At 47.6% G+C, this 24,817-nt stretch overlaps 2 protein-coding genes across 2 annotated transcripts; one reads left to right on the top strand and one right to left on the bottom strand.

Moving 5' to 3' along the window:
* Positions 1–6,828: 6,828 nt before the first annotated feature.
* LOC123064392 (uncharacterized) lies at positions 6,829–8,079 on the bottom strand. Its single transcript, XM_044487877.1, has 2 exons — positions 7,642–8,079; positions 6,829–7,556 (listed from the first exon to the last, which is right to left on the bottom strand). The coding sequence occupies exon 2, from the start codon at positions 7,506–7,508 to the stop codon at positions 6,882–6,884; it is 627 nt and encodes a 208-aa protein (XP_044343812.1). The 5' UTR covers positions 7,509–7,556; positions 7,642–8,079; the 3' UTR covers positions 6,829–6,881.
* Positions 8,080–12,225: 4,146 nt separating this feature from the next.
* Positions 12,226–15,975, top strand: LOC123064393 (probable ubiquitin-conjugating enzyme E2 23). The gene is made up of 5 exons (XM_044487879.1): positions 12,226–14,037; positions 14,137–14,262; positions 14,485–14,874; positions 15,095–15,176; positions 15,250–15,975. Exons 1-5 carry the CDS (start codon positions 12,334–12,336, stop codon positions 15,927–15,929), a joined length of 2,982 nt encoding a protein of 993 aa, XP_044343814.1. The 5' UTR covers positions 12,226–12,333; the 3' UTR covers positions 15,930–15,975.
* Positions 15,976–24,817: the final 8,842 nt, after the last annotated feature.

Raw genomic sequence — 24,817 nt, forward strand, 5'->3', positions numbered from 1 at the left:
TAAGAACTTTATTTTTCGTTCACGTTGATTCTCTACCTCATTCTGAAATTCCTTGAACTTTTAAAAGGTCCCGGACTTGTGTTTCATCAAGTAGACATACCCATATCTACTTAAGTCATCAGTGAGAGTGAGAACATAACGATAGCCTCCGCGAGCCTCAACGCTCATTGGACCGCACACATCAGTATGTATGATTTCCAATAAGTTGATTGCTCGCTCCTTTGTTCCAGAGAACGGAGTCTTGGTCATTTTGCCCATGAGGCATGGTTCGCATGTGTCAAATGATTCATAATTGAGAGACTCTAAAAGTCCATCAGCATGGAGCTTCTTCATGCGCTTGACACCTATGTGATCAATGCGGCAGTGCCACAAGTATGTGGGACTATCGTTATCAACCTTACATCTTTTGGTATTCACACTATGAATATGTGTAACATCACGTTCGAGATTTATCAAGAATAAACCATTGACCAGCACGGCATGACCATAAAACATATCTCTCATGTAAATAGAACAACCATTATTCTCGGATTTAAATGAGTAGCCATCTCGTATTAAATGAGATCCAGATACAATGTTCATGCTCAAAGCTAGCACTAAATAACAATTATTGAGGTTTAAAACTAATCTCGTAGGTAAATGTAGAGGTAGCGTGCCGACGGCGATCACATCGACCTTGGAACCATTCCCGACGCACATCGTCACCTCGTACTTCGCCAGTCTCCGCTTATTCCGCAGCTCCTGCTTTGAGTTACAAATGTGAGCAACCGCACCGGTATCAAATACCCAGGAGCTACTATGAGTACTGGTAAGGTACACATCAATTACATGCATATCACATACACCTTTAGTGCTGCCAGCCTTCTTGTCCGCTAAGTATTTGGGGCAGTTCCGCTTCCAGTGACCCTTCCCTTTGCAATAAAAGCACTCAGTCTCAGGCTTGGGTCCATTCTTTGGCTTCTTCCCGGCAACTGGTTTACCGGGCGCGGCAACTCCCTTGCCATCCTTCTTAAAGTTCTTCTTACCCTTGCCTTTCTTGAAACTAGTGGTTTTATTGACCATCAACACTTGATGCTCCTTTTTGATTTCTACCTCCGCTGATTTCAGCATTGAAAATACTTCAGGAATAGTTTTCACCATCCCCTGCATATTGTAGTTCATCACAAAGCTCTTGTAGCTAGGTGGGAGCGACTGAAGGATTCTGTCAATGACCGCCTCGTCCGGGAGGTTAATGTCCAGCTGGGACAAGCGGTTGTGCAACCTAGACATTTTGAGTATGTGCTTACTGACAGAACTATTTTCCTCCATCTTACAACTATAGAACTTGTCGGATACTTCATATCTCTCGACCCGGGCATGAGCTTGGAAAACCATTTTCAGCTCCTCGAACATCTCATGTGCTCCATGTTGCTCAAAACGCTTTTGGAGCCCCGGTTCTAAGCTGTAAAGCATGCCGCACTGAACGAGGGAGCAATCATCAGCACGTGACTGCTAAGCATTCATAACGTCTTGGTTCTCTGGGATGGGTGCTTTACCTAGCGGTCCTTCTAGGACATATGCTTTCTTGGCAGCTATGAGGATGATCCTCAGGTTCCGGACCCAGTCCGTATAGTTGCTGCCATCATCTTTCAGCTTGGTTTTCTCTAGGAACGCGTTGAAGTTGAGGTTGACATGAGCGTTGGCCATTCGATCTACAAGACATTTTTTTACAAAGGTTTTTAGACTAAGTTCATGATAATTAAGTTCATCTAATCAAATTGTTTAATGAACTCCCACTCAGATTAGACATCCCTCTAGTCATCTAAGTGTTACATGATCCGAGTTGACTCGGCCGTGTCCGCTCATCACGTGAGACGGACTAGTCATCATCGGTGAACATCTCCATGTTGATCGTATCTTCCATACGACTCATGTTCGACCTTTCGGTCTCTTGTGTTCCGAGGCCATGTCTGTACATGCTAGGCTCGTCAAGTTAACCTAAGTGTTTATGTATGTGTAAATCTGTCTTACACCCATTGTACGTGAACGTTAGAATCTATCACACCCGATCATCACGTGGTGCTTCGAAACAACGAACTTTCGCAACGGCGCACAGTTAGGGAGAACACTTGTTGGGCACGTTGCATAAAATAAAAATTTTCCTACGTTCACCAAGATCAATCTATGAGTTCATCTAGCAACGAGAGAGAGAGATGCATCTACATACCCTTGTAGATCGCGTGCGGAAGCGTTCAAGAGAACGGGGTTGAGGGAGTCGTTCTCGTCGTGATCCAAATCACCGGAGATCCTAGCGCCGAACGGACGGCACCTCCGCGTTCAACACACGTACGGTCAGCGTGACGTCTCCTCCTTCTTGATCCAGCAAGGGGGGAAGGAGAGGTTGATGAAGATCCAGCAGCACGACGGCGTGGTGGTGGATGCAGCAGGGATCCGGTAGGGCTTCGCCAAGCAACTACGGGAGGAGGAGGTGTAGCAGGGAGGGGAGGGAGGCGACAGGGTGTTGGGTGCGGCTGCCCTCCCACCCACCTCTTTATATAGGGACCCCAAGGGGGGCGCCGGACCTAGAGATGGGATCTCTAGGGGGAGGGGGGGGGGGCGGCCAAGGGGGGTGGAGTGCCCCCCAAGGCAAGTGGAGGCGCCCCCTCCCCTAGGGTTCCCAACCCTAGGCGCAGAGGGGGGCCCGGGGGGGGGGCGCACCAGCCCGCTAGGGGCTGGTTCCCCTCCCACTTCAGCCCATGGGGCCCTCCGGGATAGGTGGCCCCAACCGGTGGACCCCCGGGACCCTTTCGGTGGTCCCGGTACAATACCGGTGACCCCCGAAACTCTCCCGATGGCCGAAACTGCACTTCCTATATATAATTCTTTACCTCCGGACCATTCTGGAACTCCTCGTGACATCCGGGATCTCATCCAGGACACCGAACAACTTTCGGTTTGCTGCATACTCATATTCATACAACCCTAGCGTCACCTAACCTTAAGTGTGTAGACCCTACGGGTTCGGGAGACACGCAGACATGACCGAGACGACTCTCCGGTCAATGACCAACAGCGGGATCTCGATACCCATGTTGGCTCCCACATGCTCCTCGATGATCTCATCGGATGTACCACGATGTCGAGGATTCAAGTAACCCCGTATACAATTCCCTTTGTCAATCGGTAAATTACTTGCCCAAGATTCGATCGTCGGTATCCCAATACCTCGTTCAATCTCGTTACCGGCAAGTCACTTTACTCGTACCGTAATGCATGATCCCGTGACCAAACACTTGGTCACTTTGAGCTCATTATGATGATGCATTACCGATTGGTCCCAGAGATACCTCTCCGTCATACGGAGTGACAAATCCCAGTCTCGATCCATGTCAACCCAACAGACACTTTCGGAGATACCTGTAGTGCACGTTTATAGTCACCCAGTTACGTTGTGACGTTTAGTACACCCAAAGCACTCCTACGGTATCCGGGAGTTACACGATCTCATGGTCTAAGGAAAAAATACTTGACATTGGAAAAGCTCTAGCAAATGAACTACATGATCTTGTGCTATGCTTAGGATTGGGTCTTGTTCATCACATCATTCTCCTAATGATGTGATCCCGTTATCAACGACATCCAATGTCCATAGTCAGGAAACCATGATTATTTGTTGATCAAAGAGCTAGTCAACTAGAGGCTTACTAGGGACATGTTGTGGTCTATGTATTCACACATGTATTACGATTTCCGGATAACACAATTATAGCATGAATAAAAGACAATTATCATGAACAAGGAAATATAATAATAATCATTTTATTATTGCCTCTAGGGCATATTTCCAACAGGACCCACATGCGTCCGGACAGTCCCTATCCCCATGATGTAGCAGGCCGGCCAACGAAGCCAGCACCGGCCGTAGACCACTGACACCTCGCCACCACCAGGGAGCAACACTGCCGCATCGAGCCGCCGGCCCGCGCTAGCCCAGATCTGGGCCGAGCGGGCACCACCACGCTGCCCGCGACCAACGGCCGCGTCGCCGCGCCAAGGGAACTTGTGGCCCACGGGATAGCTGCCGGCCGATAGGGCCCGATTTGGGCTAGCGCGCACCACCGCGCTGCCCGCGACCAACGGCTGCGTCGCCACGCCAAGGGAACCCGTGGCCCACGGGATAGCTGTGGGCCGAGAAGCACCGCCGCCGTCAAGAGGGCCCCGCGCCCCCCAACACACGCACGGGGAAGGAACGCCCCGCCGCCACCAGCGCCGCGCAGGCACGGCCCGACGGACCACGCCGGCAGCGGCAGGGGAGGAGAAGGACGGGGGGGGGGGAGGAGAGGCGAGCAGAGGAGGGTTCGCCCGCCGCTCGCGGGGGAGGGGGGGCAAGCGAGCGAGCGGGGGCGGGTGGAGGGGGGAGAGGGGGTGCGGGACGGGCTGGGGCACGCACTGGCTGCCTGCGCCGACAGGAGGAGGCTAGGGCAGCGGCGGCGACCGTTCTGTTATGTACTGTTCACGTGAAGCTTTAATAAGACTCAGAACAAGTAGTACGAACTGCTGCCTCGTACGCCACCGGCCGCGTATTCACGCCCAAATATCATTTCCACCAAAGTGGCATGGATCCTGATAGATCATTGGAGCGGCTGATATTTCAGAAGAGTGCGCCGCCGAGTGCTCCTGGTCCGCATCCCAGCCTATGATAGGGTTGAATGGGTATTTCTAGAGAATATGATGGTCAGTTTTGTCTTCTCTCATGCATGGATGGCCATGGTCATGAGATATGTGATGAAAACGAGGTTCAAGGTGAAGCTCAAGGGGGTGTCTCTGAGGGCTTTCGCCCATCAAGGGGGTACGCCAAGGCACCCCTTGTCTCCATGCCTCTTTTTGTTCTGTGTAGAATGTTTCTCAGCTCTGTTAAAACAGGCTCAACAGGCTAATGAGCTTCAAGGAGTATTCTTCAGGCGCACAGGGCCCAATGTCACCCACTTACTCTTTGCCGACGATAGTATAGTTTTCTTGGAGGCCTCTACAGCAAATATGAATTGTATAAGATAGATTTTACAGATCTATGAAGAGGCTTCTGGACAGAGAGTGAACCTGCAAAAGTCATCCATCTTCTTTGGCAAGGGATGCACGGAGGATACAAAGGTTGAGCTTAAAGAGGTGGGAGGTGCTCGTGAAGTCGGGGTTGCAAGCAACACCAACTTTTGCATGAGCCGCTTCCAACTCTCAAAGAAAATGTGCGGGAACCTGAAATCTATCTCATCAAAATTCTTGGGGGGGGGGGGGGGGGGGGGGGGCAGCTGAAGGTGAACGAAAGTTCCATTGGGTCGCGTGGGACAAGATGTGCACAAGAAAGAAAGAGGGTGGAATGGGGTTTCGAGATTATTTCATTTTCAACCAAGCTCTTCTTGCCAAACAAGTTTGCCGAATAATCATGGTCCCGGAGTCTCTTTGTGCTAGAGTTCTAAAAGCTCGGTACTTTCCTGAGATGGATATAATGTCTGCATCTTTGTCCTAATGGATGCTCTTACACATGGCAGGGAGCTTTTGGCACATGGACTCATATGGAGGGTTGGGGACGGCGCAAGGATAAACTTGCACCATGATCACTGGATCCCGAGATTGAACATCATGGTTCCACTAGGCGCTAGGTATGTTCGAAGAATTATGAAAAGTTGCACACTTGCTAAGTAGCAGCGGGATGGACTGGGATCGTTGACAAACTTCAGCAGGTCTTGACAGATTCTAACGCTGCTAATGTGCAACATATTGTCGTGGGTGGGCCGGGTTCTCAGGACTATAGAGCATGGAATTTTACCAAAGATGGCAGGTTTACAGTGAGGTCGGCATACCACCTGGGAGTGGCAATCAAGTCATACGGTGAACTTGTTGTCAGCGGCGGCGTTTCTGGTTCCGCCGGCTCCTGTTCCTGCCCCCGCGTCTCCAGATCCCTATGTGCGCTCCGCTCGTGCACGTTGCCTGGTTTCTCTGTGCTTTTCTTCCTTTTTAGGAATGTTTTACTCGTGGGATTTGGGACGCACACAAACAGCGCTTCCTTCCATGCCTGCCTTTTGTATGCTGCACAATGAGGGGAGGGGAGGGGGCATTGGCCCCCTCCCCCTCATCACCCCCTCAGTTTCTAATTTTTTTAGGAAGGGTTTAGATGGTTCACTCTGCTATTTTGTAAGCAAGCAAGGACGTCTAAGCTCCACTCGATCGTTGATCCCCACTTGTTTATGCATGACGTCACGATCATACTGATATATATCGTCCTGTTCATCATGTTTTTGCGCGATGAGCTCTGTGAAGAAGCCATCTTTTCTTGCCGAGGCGGTTGGTCCTTAAACAGTGGTCAGCTCGAAGATAGTGTCGTTATCTCTACGCCAAAAGGCAAGTTTCAACGATTGTGGCGTTACAAATTTTTGTAGATAGCTTACAAAAAAAAATGATTGTGGCGTTAGACATGTGCATGAGATTGTCGTCAGTGGCAGGCCTCTGTGCAAAACTCCGCAGCCTATTGCTGCCCAAGAAAGTTGTAGTGAATTGGTCCACCACATCTGGGTTCAGACTCTTGCAAACACACGATGCGGCTATTGTCTCATCAAGAGTGGTGTGGCGATCTGGTCAATTCAGCCCCTTTGACGTTCCAACACAGGAAATTGATGGGGTTGTCTAACATCTCGGCCCAACAAAGACTCTAGGCTTTGCATGCATATGGAAGCATATCACAACACACAGACTGATACAAGTTTGGGGCTATCGATTAAGGGAAATTTAGAGAAATCTTATGCTTGATTCAGTCGCTTAGATGGTGGTTCCTAACAGAAGATGAACAAGAGTTTAAACTTTTGTATGATGACAAGGTGGGTACATCTAGATTCTAGAGAGATCATCTTATATTAGCTCCGTGCGGGCAGCCTCCAGATGCACACGTTGACGAGGTGCCGGTGCCGCCTGGCCTCCGGCACGGTGACAAAGACTCTATTCCCGTCCTCCATCCCTCGCCGCAGCGAGGAGCTCCACACCGGCGCCTGCATCCGCCACGCCGCGCCCGGTGGCTTCACCTCGTACGAGAACTCCGCCTCTGCCCCTGCCGCGTTGTCGGGCCGCATGCGGATCACCGAGATCGACGTGCCGTCGTCGTCAGCGTGCGCTCTCCGCACGCGGCTGAGGTCAAGGTGAAACAGCTCGCCGTCGTCGGCGCGGAGGAGGGCGTGACGGTGCGGGTCCACGTCCACCAAGACCTCCTCGCCGTAGGTGAGGTGGTGGAGGTGCCACGCGTGGCGTCCGGTGAGGTGCTCCTCGAGCGCGTCGGGGTCGGCGCCTGGGACGAAGGCGCGTTTGCAGACCGGACAGAAGCAGGGCTCGTACCGGCAGGAGCGCTTGTGGTCCTCCACGCCGAGCCGCGGCAGGGACGCGCCGCAGCCGTGCTCGCGGTTGCGGCACGCGAAGCGGACCGACCGGACCATCCTGGCGGCGGCACGGCTGCGGGTGTAGTCCTTGGAGCCGCAGCGGATGCACGGCATGAGGTCCAGATCGTGGCAACGGTGGCAGGTCAGGTGCCCGTCGCCGCACTGCGACATGAACGATATGATCAGGACAGGAGACAAGAAAAAGAGTACGCAGTAGATGGAGGCTCCGCTCGATTGATGAACGTACCTCGTAGACGGGAGAGGAGACAAGGCCGTGGCACGAGGCGCAGTTGAAGAGCTCGTCGTAGTTGTCGATCCGCACGGTGAACTCGTTGTCAGCTGCGGCACCATGGCTCCGGCTCCGGCTCCTGCTTCGGCTTCTGCTACGGCCGCGTCTCGGACTCCGGCTCCTGCTCTGCTCCGGTAGCTTCTTCGCGAACGCCGACGGCTGTCGCTGCTACGGCTGCTGCTATTATCGCTACTGCTGCTGCTACGGCTGATGCTGGAACTGCTGCTACGGCCGCTGCTACTATCGCTGCTACTGCTGCTCCGATGATGTGGTTCTTCCTCGTCTTCGCTGACATCGCTCCACCACCGACGGCGGTGGCGCCTCGGCGATCGGGCGCGCCTCATCGCCGGGTAGTCGCTGTCGCTGCTCATCTGCCGTAAAAATCCGTCTGCAACTTTTCTTCGCGATCGATCAATCTGGGACTTGGTCTCATCGGCACAACCAATTTTATAAGCAGATCCTTAGAGATAGGTCGGTCCGTTGATTGGATCCGATCTGGTTTCTTCAAAATTTCGTAAACAATTTTGTCTTCGGGTCGGACTCATCCTTTGGGTGGGCGTTCAGTTCTTCCTTTACTATACGGGAAAATCCATGATTTCTGTACACCGGGAGGCATGTACTAATAAATTTCCAAAAATAAAATGAAAGGCATGTACTATAAGGTTTTGGGCTTTTGGCTAACGAAACCCAAGAAAATACCCGGGAAATATACAACCAAAATCAGGACTAGTGCCAATAATATCCATCTTACAAACTAGTTTAGGTTATGCTTTTCTAGTCCTTGTAGGTGCGACGCTTGGACGGATGGCCACACTTTTTCTTCAAGTTTCTCTTCCGAACTTCAATCCTCCTTTAGTTTGTCCGTATGAACATAGTTGAAGGAGCTTCGACATGATTCTTGTCGTCTTCTTCAGACAACGTGGTTAGGGCATCTCGTCGTGATGCACGATGGCCAGATTTGCTGTCAGGTACTTCATATTTATTTAAACGCTCAACACCGACGGCGGCGGCTCTAGAGCATTGGTCCCTAGAGGCTAGATTTTATCGTGTGCAACCAGAAAGACTAGTAAGGTTTGTCAGAGGTTTGTCGTAACAGTGCTGACAAACCTTACTAATCTTTCTGGTTGCGCACGATAATTAAAAGATAATGCACTAGATTTTATTTTTGTATTTTTGAGTAAACATAACTGAAAAGAAAAGTGCGTATAAAAGTTGGTAGACTGTATGGAGGCTGTTAGGATGATCAAAGAAGGACATAGGAACAAGTCCAAGTATGCTTTCATCATTAGAGGGATAATTAGTAGTATGGGAAAAAGAAGTTCTTGCATTCCTCATACTCGTCGAAGCTGTAATAATGTTAGTCATGTCTTGGTTAATTTTGGTAGGGTGTACCGCCAGACTATGGTTTGGCTAGGCTCTGGATCAAACGAGGCCATGAAACTTGTAGAACGAGATTGTAACATTTAAACTCTGAGTAATGCAAGAATTTATTTGCAAAAAAAGATACATAAAAATGCAGTGAGTAACATAATCATTTTGAAAATTTTCACAATGACATATTTCATGCTCATGCCGACATATTAGATGTGTTGATTTTATATAGGCAGTACCTACGATTTCCATAGACAGAGGGATACCCTCTATATCTTATGGCTAATAGTCTGTAGGTTGAGATTCTTTCTGCACCATCAAAAATTAAGTGTGAACACAACTATTCAAGCATGATGACAACTGTCATGTGTAGGGCGCATTTTATTCCTCCTATGAATATTTACCCTTAGCGGCAACAATACACTACAAGCATTTTCCACATTCTGTCAATGCGGCAGTTTACTTGCAAGATTGAATCCAACTAACGCACACCCCTCCCTCCATTGGCTACTAATCTAATCTGGGCAAGAGTAAACAAGCATCCGAAGAGAAATTTGCATCCATAAACCAAACATAAAGGTATCCATAAATCTAAACATTAAGCACATGATGAAGCTCAGAGCTAAGGACTAAATCAGATTAATCATAATTATGTAGCGCATCTCATATGTCTATTGTCTACTAATTATTTTTATACACTTGAAAAACAACTCTTGGCCGAGACCATGGATTCGCTTCCTCTCTACTTGTCGGCTGCAAATCCTAGTGCCTTGACTCTGTGTGTGTGTGTGTGTGAGAGAGAGAGAGAGAGAGAGAGAGAGAGAGAGAGAGATTGGGGGAGGGAGCTCCGTCAGCTACGTCCAGACTAACGAACTTGAGGAGGATCGGAGCAAGAAAAACTCGGAAAAGAAGCGCCACCATCTGTCCGGGCGTTGTGCCTGCAAGGACTAAAAAGCCCTAATCTATAAACTACTAATCGGAGTAGAGGCATTGGGATTCGCCTCCCTCCCACCAACCGCTGAAGCGGCAGACGTATCCACGACTAGTCGGTGAAGTCTGGAGGAGAGAGTTTGCCCTAGCCATCTAAGGTCAGGGGAAGAAACTATTAAGATGGGTTCTGCACCTCCTGAAAGAGTGTACTTCGCTCTCTCCATCTACCTTGCCATGGGACGGCGCTGCACGTCGCATGAGGCGGTGGGAATTTTCGATCGGGTGATGAGGAGAGACGAACACATGCGAGACGCCTATGACCTGTCAATTTTGAAAAAGAAAAGAAAATGTATTGCTATTGTAAAAGGAACAAAAACCGCCGGGCAAAGCCTGGCCAGCTGGGCGGCGGCGAGGCTTCTCCCCATCCTTTTCGTCTTGGCTGGCACGGGACAACGGGATCGAGAGGAGCGCCGGGCGAACGTGGGGTTCGGCGGCGCAGCAGGCGGGTCTCCCTGCGGTGTCGTGCGCGGCGCGGTGGTGGCGGCCTGTGTGTCGCAAGGTGGTGGCTGCGTTGGGCCTGCTCGGTGGTCGCGGGTGCCGCCGGATCTAGATCGGATCCTGTCTTCGGACTCCGTCGGCCGCCGTGGGGTGGTGATGGTCGTCACTGGCCACGTCGGACCGCTGGTTTCGGTGTCTGGAGATCTACAACGGGTTCTTCTCGATCCTCATGGCGGGTCGAGCTCCATGGCTCTTGCATCTTCGTAGGTTTTGGATCGTGGCTCGTTGCCGGATATGGAGCAGACGGAGGTTTGGTGGCATAGGATGGGGACCGGAGGAAACTTTGGTCGGCTAGGCCGGCCCGGCATCGGCGACGTCACTCGACGCCGTTACCCTCCATGGAGGCAAAGCCGAGGTCTCTCCTATCCACCTCTGAACCCCTCCCGGATGAAAGTCCAAAATTCAGTATGGATTGGGCGGCGGCCGCATGCTGCGCGTCGTATCCTCCATGGAGGCGCCGTCTTGGGAGGACCTGCTGTTCGGGGGGAGAGATGCTGTGGATGGTGGGCTCCGAGTACCTCCAGCAGTGGCGACGGTGTGGAGGTTGCCAGGTGGTGCAGCGTTGTATCTACCGCATAGATGACGACGAGTTTTGGCGGCATCGTGCAGCTGCATATCGACGACGGATGCGGCTGGATGGACGAGCGCAGGGCGGTGGAGCTGTCTGGCGCCATGGTGGCGTCGACGACAGCGAGACCGGGCAAGGTAGGTGCAACAGTATAACACTGACAGCGTGTTTGGTAGTTTAAGGGAAAGGGATTGGGAATTTATGAGAGGGAGTTGGCTGAGGGATTAGGCTTTGGGAAGTGGCATGTTAGTCCCAGTCCCACGTTTGGTACGGGGTGAGATTATTTATGGGAATACATGAACAAATAAAAGGAAGGATAGGTTACATCATCAGGGAGTAGTTAGCGCTGGCCAGTTAGTTTGGAGGAATTTTGTTGCGGGAGGTGGGCCACCAAATATGTAATGATATATTTTTAGACGTCGAATTCCCATTCCTCCGCTGAATTACCAGGCTCCCCCGGTTAGAGATCGATGGGAGTTGGCCCTCCTAATCCCCCTTCCCCTTCCCTTGCTAATTCCCAAACCCCTGAACCAATCAACGGATTTTTAGTCTCACTAATCTTAAACTCCCATTCCCTACCCCCAACTCCCCCAAACCAAACACGCTGTGAAGATAGATTGGTGGCAGGTGGCTGCGGCGGCCTCATACCCGGCAAGCGTCCTGGTTGAGGAATGCGCCGGACTGGTGGGTACCCCATACCCGGCAGGCGTCCTGCTTGGGACCTCAGGTCTTAAATGTTGGGTTTGGATGCCAGGTCTTTTTGGTATTAGGCTAGACTATCAGCGCCCCTTTATCAACTGGTTAGGAGTAGCGACAGATGTTGCCTAGACGGTGGCTTTAGTATTACTGTTGAATGACTTTGTAAGGTCTTGTGTGAACTACTAATAAAATGGCTGCATACATCGTCCAGTTGAAGAAGCCAGGGGTCCTCCTCCTTTTCTAAAAGAAAAACAAAAACCTCGTTCGTATAAGGCTAGAACTCAGGAGCATTTTTTTTTCTATATATACATTTTCCGTCGTGTGCGATCGATCTGTTCGAATTAATTAAGCAGGCCGTGGTACTTGTCCGAGTAGTATAGGAATTCTAATACAATCCGTACGTGGTATATATAGCATACATGCCTAGCACCACCGATCCGCCGTTCGAGATCGGAAAGCAATCGGCATAAGGCCGCCAGCTTCTGGTACGTACGTACGTGCTCTCGCCTGAAAAGTCGGTTACGATGGACGTCGTCCCCGCGGCGGCATCTCCCAATCTTTACTTGCTCGACCTCGTGAGTTCCGGCCCGAAGCTCATCGACCGTGGCCTCGTTCTCCCGGACGGCGAGGTGGACAACATCTACCTCCCTGTCGACACGTTCCAGCTCTTACGAATCGATGACACTGTCGTGTATAAGAACATCAGCGACATCACGGTGGTTGACAGGAGCCACCTGTACCCCGGACAGGTGGTCGGGTCGGCCTCCGACATGGGCGGCCAAATCGGCGTCGTCACCGGCGTCAACACCATGCTCAACCTGGCCAAGCTCGACAACAAAGGCCTGCCAATCAAGGTCATCAGGGGAGTGTCCCCGTCTAGCCTGCGGCGCATCAGGAGCCTCAACCTTGGTGACTTTGTCGTGTCCGGGCCGTGGCTCGGCCGCGTCGTGGAGGTGTCGATCGACATCGATGTGTTGTTCGATGACGGAGCCGTCTGCAGGGTCACCGATGCGGAGTCCAAGAACCTGGTGGGAGTGTGTGTGAACAGGCACACGAGGCATCGCCACCAAATGAACAGTATATTCCACCAGGGGCAGTCCGTCGGCGGGCCAGACGCTTGTTCAATCTTCAAGGCGGCGCGGTGGCTTAATGGCTATTGGCATCCTGAACGAGACCTAGGAACCATCATGAAGCTGGAGACGTCTGGCGTCCTCGTCTACTGGGTTGCATCAATGCATTGTGGCACCGACAAGGAGCTACTGGAGGCATCCGCTCCTTCGGCCTACCAGAACCTAGACGATCTAAGATTCTTCTGCGCCTCGTACAATTGCTGCTGGGGGCTTGCTGACCGCTGTTTTTTTCTTGAAACTAGTTCCAACGAAGGGGGTGGAACTTGCTCTCCTGATCAACATGATGATGATAATGATGATGATGGTGATGATGATGATGGTGAGGATGAGGAGGAGGAATATAATGCATGCTCAGAGGACAATCAAGAAGAGTGTGAAGCATCAACCTCTCAGGTGCTACCTCCCATGAAGCAGAAAGATGCGAGGTTTTATCGGAAGCAGCTAAGGAAGCTTGTCTTTGAGGGCCATAGACGGGTACAACGGTCACAAGTCATGAGACATGTGGAGGTGGAGTTTCCCATGCTCGTCGCCAACACGCGCACCACCGTAGACGTGGTATGGCAAGACGGCACCCGGCAACAAGGCAGACCTTCGGCGACCATCGTCCCCTTTGGGATCTGGAATGAGCAAGAGTTCTTCCCCGGACAGCATGTTGTCGCCAACGTTCTTCCTGTTAATGCTGCCGTTGACACTACTGCTGATGTGATAACTACTAATGTCAACAACGACATTGCCGCATCTGGAACTAGACTAGCGGAGCGTGTCGGCATCGTCAAGAGCATGCAACACGAGGACCAGACGGTTTGTGTATCATGGTTCAAGACGCCAGGGCATCCTGATGAGGTTATGGAGGTCGAGTGCGATGATACCATCAGTGCTTATGACCTAAGATTGGACTCTAACCACTCTGCTTACTATGGTGATGTTGTCATTCGTATCGTACCATCAGTATCAACAAATGACGGTGAAAGTGCACCCTTGTTACAAGGAAACAAGAAGAAAAATGTCGTTCCCGCCGATCTTTCATGGGTGGGGCGGGTAGTTGAACTTCCTAATGGGCACGTCCAAGTCAAGTGGGGTGATGATAGCATGTCAACGGTACGTGGGTAGTTTCTAGTACCTTTCTTAGATCTACAACTATGTTACATTCTCTACTAAACTCATTAGTTGTTGTTGATTTGTTTGGGCGAGCTGCAGGTATCGCCTCATGAGATCGTTGTCATCAAAGATGAGCACTACATGGAGCTATGGCTTGAAATGGGTGATTGGGTAGAGGACAATGGCGTCGATGACGCACCCGAAGAACCGGTTGCTGCCAACATGGTATATATCTATCTTTGTAAACATTATCCACTTGGGGATTATTTTGGTTTCTCCTGGTTGGCACCAAATTAAGTACTATTTATACTATGATATATGATTATATGGATGGATTCACCTCAATTGATGTGCCTATATGTGTTTTGACCCGAAACTGTAGGAATTTCTTCCCACAGTTATTTTTGTACCTCAAATGATGTGGCTATATGTGTTATCTGATTTTAGGACATTGATCTTCAGAATCTAGATAACGATGTCGAAAGCGTCAGCCCGGTAATGTCAAGGACAAGACTTTTAGGTTTGTCATTCCGGTCTTTGCTCCAATTGACCAGCGACATGGTGGCTCGAGGTAAAGGATACTTGATGAACTGGAGGTCATTGTCATCGTCGTCGTTGCCAAGCTCAGAGTTACCCACGCCCGTAAACGATGATAGTATCGGTGGTGCTGTAGTGGAGACCAGCGATGCTGCTGTAGATGTGACCAGCCACGGTTTTGACGGTGGGCGGAAGGCTGCAGGTGCTACCTGTTGCTCCGATGAATCGTTGTGCTTTCCACGTTTTGATGTACTGCAGATCAGCCCTCTGGATCACCACTACCTTGACACTACGGACCAGGTAATTATATATGTTAGAAAATGACGAGGAACGTAAGTAATTATTAAGGTTAGAGTAAGGAAGGTTTACACGCTGGAATCGATTTTACGGCATTTGTTTTTTAGTGCAAAACTAAACTCCCTGACTTAAAATTAGTAAATGACCACACAACATGTTGCAAGTCATTACAAAACGTATTTTACTGAAGTAGAACTTTAATCAATGCTCTTTTTTTTTCAAGGAAATGCAGGGCGCTAGTCGTGCGAAGAGTTGGGCTAAAGCAGTGCAAAAGGAATGGAAAATTCTGGAGAACGACTTACCAGGTATGTGAGTGTAGCTCAAAATACACGGTCCATATGCATGGATACAAATGAATAGCCACTTATTTAATTGCAGAAACAATCTACATGCAAGCGTTCGAGGACCGCATGGATCTGCTCCGGGTGGTGATGGTGGGCGCAAGCGGGACACCGTATCATGACGGCCTCTTCTTCTTCGATCTGCAGCTACCTCCTTCGTACCCGGATGCCCCACCACAAGTGTATTACCACTCCTTCGGCCTACGCCTCAATCCAAACCTCTACGAGTCTGGTACAGTGTGCCTCAGCCTGCTAAACACATTCGGTGGCGAGGGCACCGAGGTCTGGTCCTCGACGGAGTCAAGCCTCCTCCAAGTCGTTGTCTCCATCCAGGGCCTTGTCCTCAATGACAAACCATACTACAATGAGTCTGGCTACGAGACAATGGTCGACAAACCGGAGGGCCGCCGCAATGCGCTGCCCTACAGTGAGAATGCTTACCTGCTCACCCTCCGGACCATGCTACACCTTTTACGTCGGCCACCTCGGGGATTTGAGGAATTTGTTAAGGAACATTTCCGCCATCAGGGAAGGTTTGTGCTCAGGGCATGCAACGCGTTGCTGCAGGGAAATATTGTCGACAATGCTCATGCCACTGAAGAGAGTAGGAAGCAGCCGTGCTCGGCTGGGTTAAGGCTTGCACTCACCAAGGTAGTGCCAAGCCTTGTGGCAGCCTTCACAGAGATTCGAGCCGAGGGGTGCGAAGAGTACCAGTAGTTGTGAATCAAATTGCCATGTCCTCTCAGCAACTCACTAGACAGACGAGTATGTAACGGTGAAACCTTTGCTACACGTACAGATTAGTTAGAATGGGGACTGGGCCTACGTCAAGCTGGGAAACCTTTGCTACACCTACAGATTAGTTAGAATGGGGACTGGGCCTACGTCAAGCTGAAAAGTGGGGTACGCAGATATGTGACTTTTGGTGATGGTGGTGGTCTTGTAATCATTCACGTTTTTGTTCTACAACAATTACGTACTCCTATTTGCTCTATTTTCTTAGTACTAATATGTCACGAATTTTGCTATGCTTATGTCTGCAAAGGGAGGTGTTGGTACGGTAAAGTGGGGAAATATGCTTCCCTTTCACAGCTATATAATCACTTCCAAAAGTCATAATTTTTGTTAGCGTATACATTTCTAGAAGTTAAGAGGGTAGACTGTCAAGGAAATAAATTTTAATTGAATCATCAGATGAAAAACACTGTTTGGTGTAAAGCTACCATTTAAGACGGTTTTGCTCTTATAAAGTAGATCATAACCATGTTATGACGAAAGTGAAGCTATAGGGTGTCGTTCATGCTTATTGTTCTACATTTGTCTGTTGTTAATTTATCATGCTGCATATTATAACAAAAGTGAAGCTATAGGGTATCAGCAATGCATGAAAACAAATATAGAACCACCACAATGATCGAAATTGTACAACATATCACTTTGATCAACAAGGTGCGCCAATACCAAACTCTTCTAAGAACAAGGCTCCATGTAATACAACTACGTTCGGTAGGCTTCGAGAAATTTACAAAGAATTTGGGATGCGTTTGGTTGCCTGCATCTACCCCAACTAGGGCCGTGTGGGAAAAGTTTGGCCCGTTTGGTTGGCTGGATCACAAACAAATGTTGGGCCACACGGAACTTAAAGCACTCCCCAGCCAGGCCTGCTCGAGCACATGTGGTGGGTCCCAATACAGGAGGGATGCGAGCTCTATAAGTGATTTCTTCTCCTACCTCCACTAAACAGTTCCCTAATCTCCTTTTCTTCGTCCCTTCTGGTTCCATTCAAAAAATCGATTCGTAGTTTCATCAACCGTAGAGGCGAGGTGACCTTTCGGGGCGGCCATGACGTCCTGTGTGGCCATGAGCACTGAAGAGAAGGGGAAGATCAAAGAGGAGTAGAAGAAGAAAAAGAAGGAGAGAGAGAGAGAGAGAGAGAGAGAGAGAGAGAGAGAGAGAGAGAGAGAGGAACGGGAGGAGGGGCGAGTCGGGGTGGCTACGGCAATGGCGGATCTGGCCACCGCCGTGATCCTCCTTGTGACGAATGGGGGCGCATGAAGGGCGACAAGGTCGACCTGTCCGGGATGCGCTGACGCCTGTCGTCCTGCTTGTCACTGATCCTCCAGCCGCTATCCTCATCGTCGTCCGCGGCATTCCGACGTGCGCGGTCGATGCCATCGATCAAGGCACTGGCAGCAGCAGGCGCGCTGCAGCAGTGGTGGGAGTTGAGACTTGGTTGGATCATGACCAGGAAACCCTCCTTCACGCGTTCCCTCGAGATGAGCGTGGACGTGGCCGCCGTGCTCGGATGCCACTGCCTCAGCATGCTATGACACGTCTTCTACAAGGGACACGTCGATGTGCACCGCCTCCTAGGCCACGACGGCCTCCTGCTCGAAGGCTTCGTGGAGGACTTTAGGTGCCACTGCATCAACTACGACCAGAACTTCAACAACAGCGACATCGACGCCAGATGCTAGTTGTTGCGCTGGACTGGAAGGAGGCTGCCGCCACGTGGCTCGTCAGGGAGAAGGCGCCGCTCGGACGCGCCCGTGCCGCCGAGTAGGACGCCTCCAGCTCCCGGCGTGAGAACGCCGAGTTCGCCGAGCTGCACCGGGCAGTTGACCACGAGAACGACGGCCTACGGCGCGCGCTCGAGTGGGCGGCAGAGGAGACCAACACGGCTAGTGAGTCGCTCGAGTTCGTGACCAACATTCCTAGACTCCGGCGGGGTGATGACCACTGTGAGCCGGAATCGCGTCAATTAGCAACATCGCAGAGCTAAGGTCAGCGGCGGCGGCGGTGGCATTGGTCGACGCCAAGTCCGCCATCGCAAGCACACTACCAAGAACTCCACTGTAACTTAGTATGTCATGTGGGTGTTAAACTCTTAATCACGTTGCATGTATACAACAAAACACCGGTTACTTGCATCTACCAAGACAATGCACGCAACCAAGCGCCAGACAAAAAAATGCTCCCCGAATGCAGGCAGCCTATATGCAAGCAACCAAACTAAGTGCAGATGATGTTTTTTTTCTTACATTAGCTCAACCAGGCTCAGGTGAGACAAGTATGCAAAGTGCTAAAAAATGATGCAGGTAACCAAACGCATCATCGATACACTTGGTAGTGTTCGACCAACCACATAGTTTAAAGCCTTGATGTAGTAGAACTATTTCTCGCAAACAAGCAAAAATACAAGTATTTGCTTTCGAGGGATATTGCAAAGGAATTACTTTGCCAATCGAACATGACAGATAATGTGTACGATCCTCCCACTCACGCAAACATCCATATTCCAAGGCAAGTAAGCATGTCAAGTTTCTCTCTTTCCAATCGGGATTTTTACGAACACGGTGAAAAATCGATCAAGAACAATGCATATTTAGGACATACAAGAACACCGAATTTTGCCGGCATCCGTTGATTTCACTTCATTATACATTTTCTCTTCTTCCTACTGTTTTCGCCTCATCATACATGTTTCATCTCATTATACATGTTCTCTTATTCTTCTTCTTGTTCATCATGGAAAACTACTCCATCCACAAGACTGCTGAGTCCTGCAAGCTTCTCGGCCATGCATGATACCCTCGTTTATGATCACAGCATACTGCAAGCTACAAAAGATCGATGAGACTGTTCAACATTAGAAAGAATCACCATTACACTAAAGTGAAGGACAGGAAAAACAGTCAACTGGCAGCGAACTCCGTGGCTGGTGCACGGTTGGGTTTACTGACAAACACAGACACACTTGGCCAGAAGTCTGACCAACCATCCATACAAAAGCTACAATCCACAACTTTGATGTGCGCATCTCTAGGTCCCGAGGTGGGAAGCAATTTTTCCATCATCTAGAAATCACTAAGTTTGGGACGCAGCTTGACACACGCCAAACGCAGTTCGCGTTTCTATTACCTGGGTAAACTAGTTTGTGCTTACAAATTGGACCTTCCCAAAGCATCTATCCGGACTGGGTTTTCTTGGAGTAGGTGATGCAAAAGTTGAGTTTCTCTCAGCGGTGGCCCACATGTGTCACATTGGTGGGTGGACTGGATTATCTCATGTGTCACATCGGTGAGATAGTATGTTAAATTAAATGAAACCCTCTTGAATTCGTTTGCACCGTCGCATTGTCTTTGGCAGGGCGACCCACTCTCTTCCTTTTTATTCTTTTTTGTGGTTGATGGATTGTCTGCAATTCTAAAGCATAGTGTTTCTTCTGATGATATTACCCCGCTCAAGGTGTGTAGACGTGCTTCGGGCATGCATCTCACATCTTTTATTTGTAGATAACACTATGTTGTTCTTTTTTTTGAAAAGCTCGCTATGTTGTTCTTTGAGGCTTCACTTGCACGGGCAGAAAAAGTGAAATTTTCTTTGAACCTCTATGATAATGCAACTGGCTAAAGTTTAAACTATAATAAATGTTCAATCTTGTTTGGAGGTGCATGTCCGTCTGTTGTTCAGGAACAAGTTCATGGTGCATTAAATGTTACTTGCTTGGTATTTGAAGAGAAATACCTAGGGATCCCAACTCTGGAAGGTTGTATGTCAAAGGTTTGTTTTGAAAATCTTCGGGTGAGTTTGATGACTAAGCAGCTTATACAATGGGGTGATGGTCACCTAGCACAACATGCTAGAGAGACTCGTCAAATTGGTAGCCCAGGCATTACCCACTTACACTATGGGGTGTTCAAGCTTCCCTTTTTGGTGTTTGATGAATTAACTAGGATGGTGCGAAGTTTTTATTGGGGCTCTACTGATGGTAAAAGAAAAGTACACTGGCGTGCATGTGATGATCTTTTATAGCCAAAAGAAAGAGGTGGTGTTGGGTTCACGGACTTTAATCTCTTCAACCAAGCTCTTTTGGCTCAGCAAGTATGGAGGTTAATTGTTAAACTAGAGCTTTTATGTGCACAGGTTCTTAAGGCCCTATACTATTCGGGTGGTAAACTTGAGGACACGTTTTCATAGGGAACGCTTCTTCTTCATGGCAAGTTGTGAGTTATGGACTTGAACTACTGAAAAAGGTTTGGTATGGAGAGTGGGTGATGGAAGAATTATTCGAGTGTTGACTACGAAAAATTTCATGAAAATTATAAATGCATGGATTCAAAAAGTGGTCATGAATTTAAGGAAATACCATACGCAAAAAAAGATCACAAACTTGATAAACAATTCAGGAATTGAAAAAATTCATGAATTTGGCTAAATTTCACAAATTTGAAAACAAACTCGGATTTGAAAAATATTCATGAAATGGGAACCAACATCTTGAATTTATAAATATTCATGAATTTGAAAAATAAAGAATTTGAAAGTGATCACGGATTGGAAAGTTCTAACAGATTTATAAAATGTGGACGAACTTTAAAAAGTGAATTTAAATAAGTGATCTTAGATTTAATAATTTTTGTGAAATTACGGAAAATGAAGATTTTTTAAAATTATTCATGATTTCCATGAAAGTTCACAAATTGCAAAACGGTAAAACCAAAAAGTAGAAATAAATGAAAAACCAAATACTAGAGAAGAACTCAAAAAATAGTAAAACGAAAGGAAAAAAAAGAATGATTAAAAATGATACGAAAAACCCAGGCTGGAAGCTTCACAAACCGGGCCCACATACTACTCAAAGCTACCCAAAACCCGGACCCCCACGCAAACTAGGAAGCGAGAGATTGTATATGGGTCTGCCAGCTTATACCTGGCCAAGCGATACCAGTTGTGCACCTAACTAAACTATGCGCGTAGGCAGGTGCGGAGCTAGAAATTTTGTGAAGCATGGACAAGTTTAAGCCTAAGTATATAATCAGAAAATTAAAATTGGGTGTTTCGATCAAGATTTTAATTCTTCTTGATACCGGTCTTTTACAGATAGGAGCCGCAAGAACCGCTTTTCAAAACATCTCGAATTTTTTTGCCTTGTTTGAATTCAAATTCTTTTATTAGCGGAATATAGAGTATTTAACCCTCTATTTACGCAAATCTCTTTGCATTCTAGCAGTCAACACTTTCCCTAATGGGCTTGAGTCCTCCGTAACTCACCATGGCCATTTTTCAATGCTCGTACTCCCTTCGTAAAAAAATATAAAAGCGTTTGATCACTATTTTGTTTACAGAGAGGGTAACATTAAAAATCGGGTTGGCAACATTTTTACTCAATCCCGTAACCTTGAAAGCACTTCCACCAGTCTAGAGGCTATGTTGTGTTAAAATATGCATACACGTTCTATTTGACACTATCTAAACATGTAGCAAGAAACTTCAGGGTCCGACGAAATATCCGATAGCCGACCGGTTTCCAAAATTTTGTAGACCAATAAAAAAACCTTGATTCTAATACATAACATTTAAAATAGCATCAAAATAGCAAACCACAAATCTACATTAATAATGAAGAAGTAGTATATAGCCTGAATGACCAACTCCGGACGCTCTACCTCAAAATTAAACTATCATAAGTGAATCTTCAAAAGTTGCAATCTCACCTAAGCACAAAAGAGGGGACAAGAAGGCGTCGACCGATGATGCAAGTTGCTCCTGGGATGGATCTGCTTCAGCTCAGCCCATCGCCGGCCACGCGCCCAGCCATGGCCAGCCTCCACCTGCCGCCGTTACCTCTCCGATCGACCGAGTGTGCCGCGTCGGCAAGACTGCAACAGCCGAACAGGCGGGGCGCGGGGAGGTGGAGCGATTGATTTTTTTTCGAGGTAGTTTTTTTTAAAACACTTTTTGAGGGGTAATTTTTTAGGCTATTTTGAGGGTAGTTTTTTTTAGTAACATTTTGAGGTAGGTGGAGCGATCGATCGATCTGGTCGTGTTTTTAGAAAATAGCTCGCGGTCCTTCTAGTCTGGGCTAGGCCAGTAGCAGAATATGTCAATGACTGCATATGGTGAAACAGCTAGCTAGATGTTGCCCAATGCTCTTTAATCACCATCAGCTGGAGGAACTAAAATGTGTTTAGAACTCAGTTGTCTTGCTATGTACGTAGCTTGTTGTCGTTTGTAGTGGCAGTAGAATTTATTTCTGCTTAGCTTTTTGTCTTGTTATGTAGCTTATGTAGCTCAGTTGTCCCAATGGAAGATCAGTATCTTGCAACTCAAAATTGTACTGTATTTGTCAAATTTGACTTACGTATTAGCTAGTAAGATGGACGTTACCATTGAACTGGTATTTGAACCAAGGGGCACTGCTCCCTTGAACTTTTCCTACATTGCTGAACAACATGAGAGAGATCTTGAATGTGATACATTGCTGTAACATGTGGTGCTACCCTGTTTTATCTTGCATTGCCATCTTACCTAATGCATCATTGTCTTCCCTTCTTTATAGTAGAAATGTTGCAATTAGCTCCATTGAACAAGTAATTGAGCTGAGTAGAGCAGGAGCTTGCCCTTGTCTTGGTAACATGTACAAGCTCCTGCTCTAAATACGTTAATACTTACTCCAAAAATTAAACGTGAAATAGAAATATTTTCTAATTTCTGAACAAATTATTAAAAAGTCGAACAGTTTTGAAATCCAAACATTTTTTGAGAAAGGAACAAATTTCAAAGGAACAACAATTTTAAAATTACGACCAGTTTTTGAAAATGCAAACTTTTTTGAAGTACATGAACATAAATTAATAAAGCAAACATTTTTTGAAATTACGAACAAAGTTTTCAAAATGTGAACTTCAACCAAATTTTTTTTTTGAATTCACGAACACATTTTGAAAACATGTTTTTTTAATTTGTTAACGTATTTGGAGAGAGAAGTTCCTTAACCATTTTTAATTTGTGAAAAAAAATCAAAGGTGATTTTTTTAGATTCCTGGAACATTTTTTCGATTTGGCGATCAAACTTTGAAAACATGAACATTTCTTTTAAATTGCGAACAAATTTTGAAAGGGGGGGCATGGTTTGAAATTCACAATCATTTTCTGAATTTGTGATTTTTTTTCTAATTTGAACATTGTTAAAATTAGTAATTATAAACTTTTCTGAATTATCAAATATTTTTGTAAATTAGTGAAAAATTATAGAATTCTATTTTTTTTAATTTTTGAACAAAATTTCAAAACAGGGACATTTTAGAAAAAAATGAACAAAATTTTAAGAATATATTTTTAAAATTTCTGAAGATTTGTTGAAAAATAAAATATCAAAATATAAGATAAAAAGAAACAAAGAAAATAAAAAGGAAAAGAAAGGGCAAAAAATGAAAAACTGAAAGATGATATATAAAAGAACAAAAAAAGAGGAAAACTAGGCGGTGTCCTGCGCGGGTGTCCTAGACGTGTGTGTCGTCTGGCATTGGCGGCACAGTGGAGAGGGCCCTTCCGCCTTCGATGGCTCACTCAGGCGGGGCGGTGGTGCGGCTCCGGTCGTGTGGTTTCCCGACGGTAGATGACACCGATGAGCGTGTTGGATGATGGAGGAGATCGATATGGTGATCCAGCCGGGGATGGGCCCGAATTTTCCAGGAAAAGCTTGGTTCAACATCAGCCATACAATAAATGGTGGCGCCCGCGGGCGTCCTTACCTCGTTAGAGGCGTTGTGGAGCAATTTTCATTCTTTGTGTGCCCCACTGTATAAACATTTTTAGCAAGTAGGATGATTATTCTTGGTACAAGTCATTTTCCAAGAGCTGGTTTAGGCAAACTCTTATCCCGGTGATGAATTATCTGCATTATGCAAACATAGATTGCCATTTGTCAATCGTCAAATCAACACCATACCTCATCATTATGAACTCTTCAAGTTTTTAGCTTGAATTTTTTTCTTTTCACAAAAAACACCATGCATTCTAAAAAAGGAAAGAACAAATATAAATGAAAGAAACTGGAATCAGTAAGTTGTTTATATGCTATTTTGTATGCTGCGCAGGGAGGGGAGGGAGGGGGGCATTGCCCCTCCCCCTCATCACCCCCTCAGTTTCTATTTTTTCAAGGACGGGTTTAGGTGGGCCACTCTACTATACATATGCACGAGATTGTCGTCCCCCCAGAAGCAAGATGCCTCCTCGGGTGCCAATGGCAGGCCTTTGTGCAAAGGAAAAGTCCGCAGCCTTGCCACCCAAGAAAGATGCAATGAACTACTGATGGATGACATTGAGTTTAGACTCTTGCAAACTCATGATGTGGCAGCTGGATGCGGCTATTGTCTCATGGACGGTCGTGCGCCGATCGCGGTAATTTAGCCCCTTGACGTTCCAGCACAGGAAACTGATAGGGTTTTCTAGCATCTTGACACAACAAAGGCTCCAGACTGACAATGAAGACGAAGCCACTCTCTACGATAGCTTGCTTTTTCCTGTCTTTTGCTTATCGTTTTGGTTATGTAATAAGAAATTGATACTGCGTTTGTCCTCTAGTATTGGCGGATATCAAGGCTGTAAGTTTAGCCTCGGTCGTCTTTAGGTTAGTGTCCACCTGGTGCCTGTGCTGGGGAAAAGACCTGTTCCGTGTGAGCTGCTGGGAGGGAGTGAGGGATGAACCCTTCTCTTGTAGTAGTGCTAGTCATGTCTAGCAATTCCCTCATGCTTGCGTAGTTCTCTTAAGACACTGTGGTTTCTTTATATGCTATTTTGTATGTTGCACAGGGAGGAGA

Source organism: Triticum aestivum, chromosome 3B (assembly GCF_018294505.1).
Source record: "Triticum aestivum cultivar Chinese Spring chromosome 3B, IWGSC CS RefSeq v2.1, whole genome shotgun sequence".
In the NCBI taxonomy this organism is placed as follows: Eukaryota; Viridiplantae; Streptophyta; class Magnoliopsida; order Poales; family Poaceae; genus Triticum; species Triticum aestivum.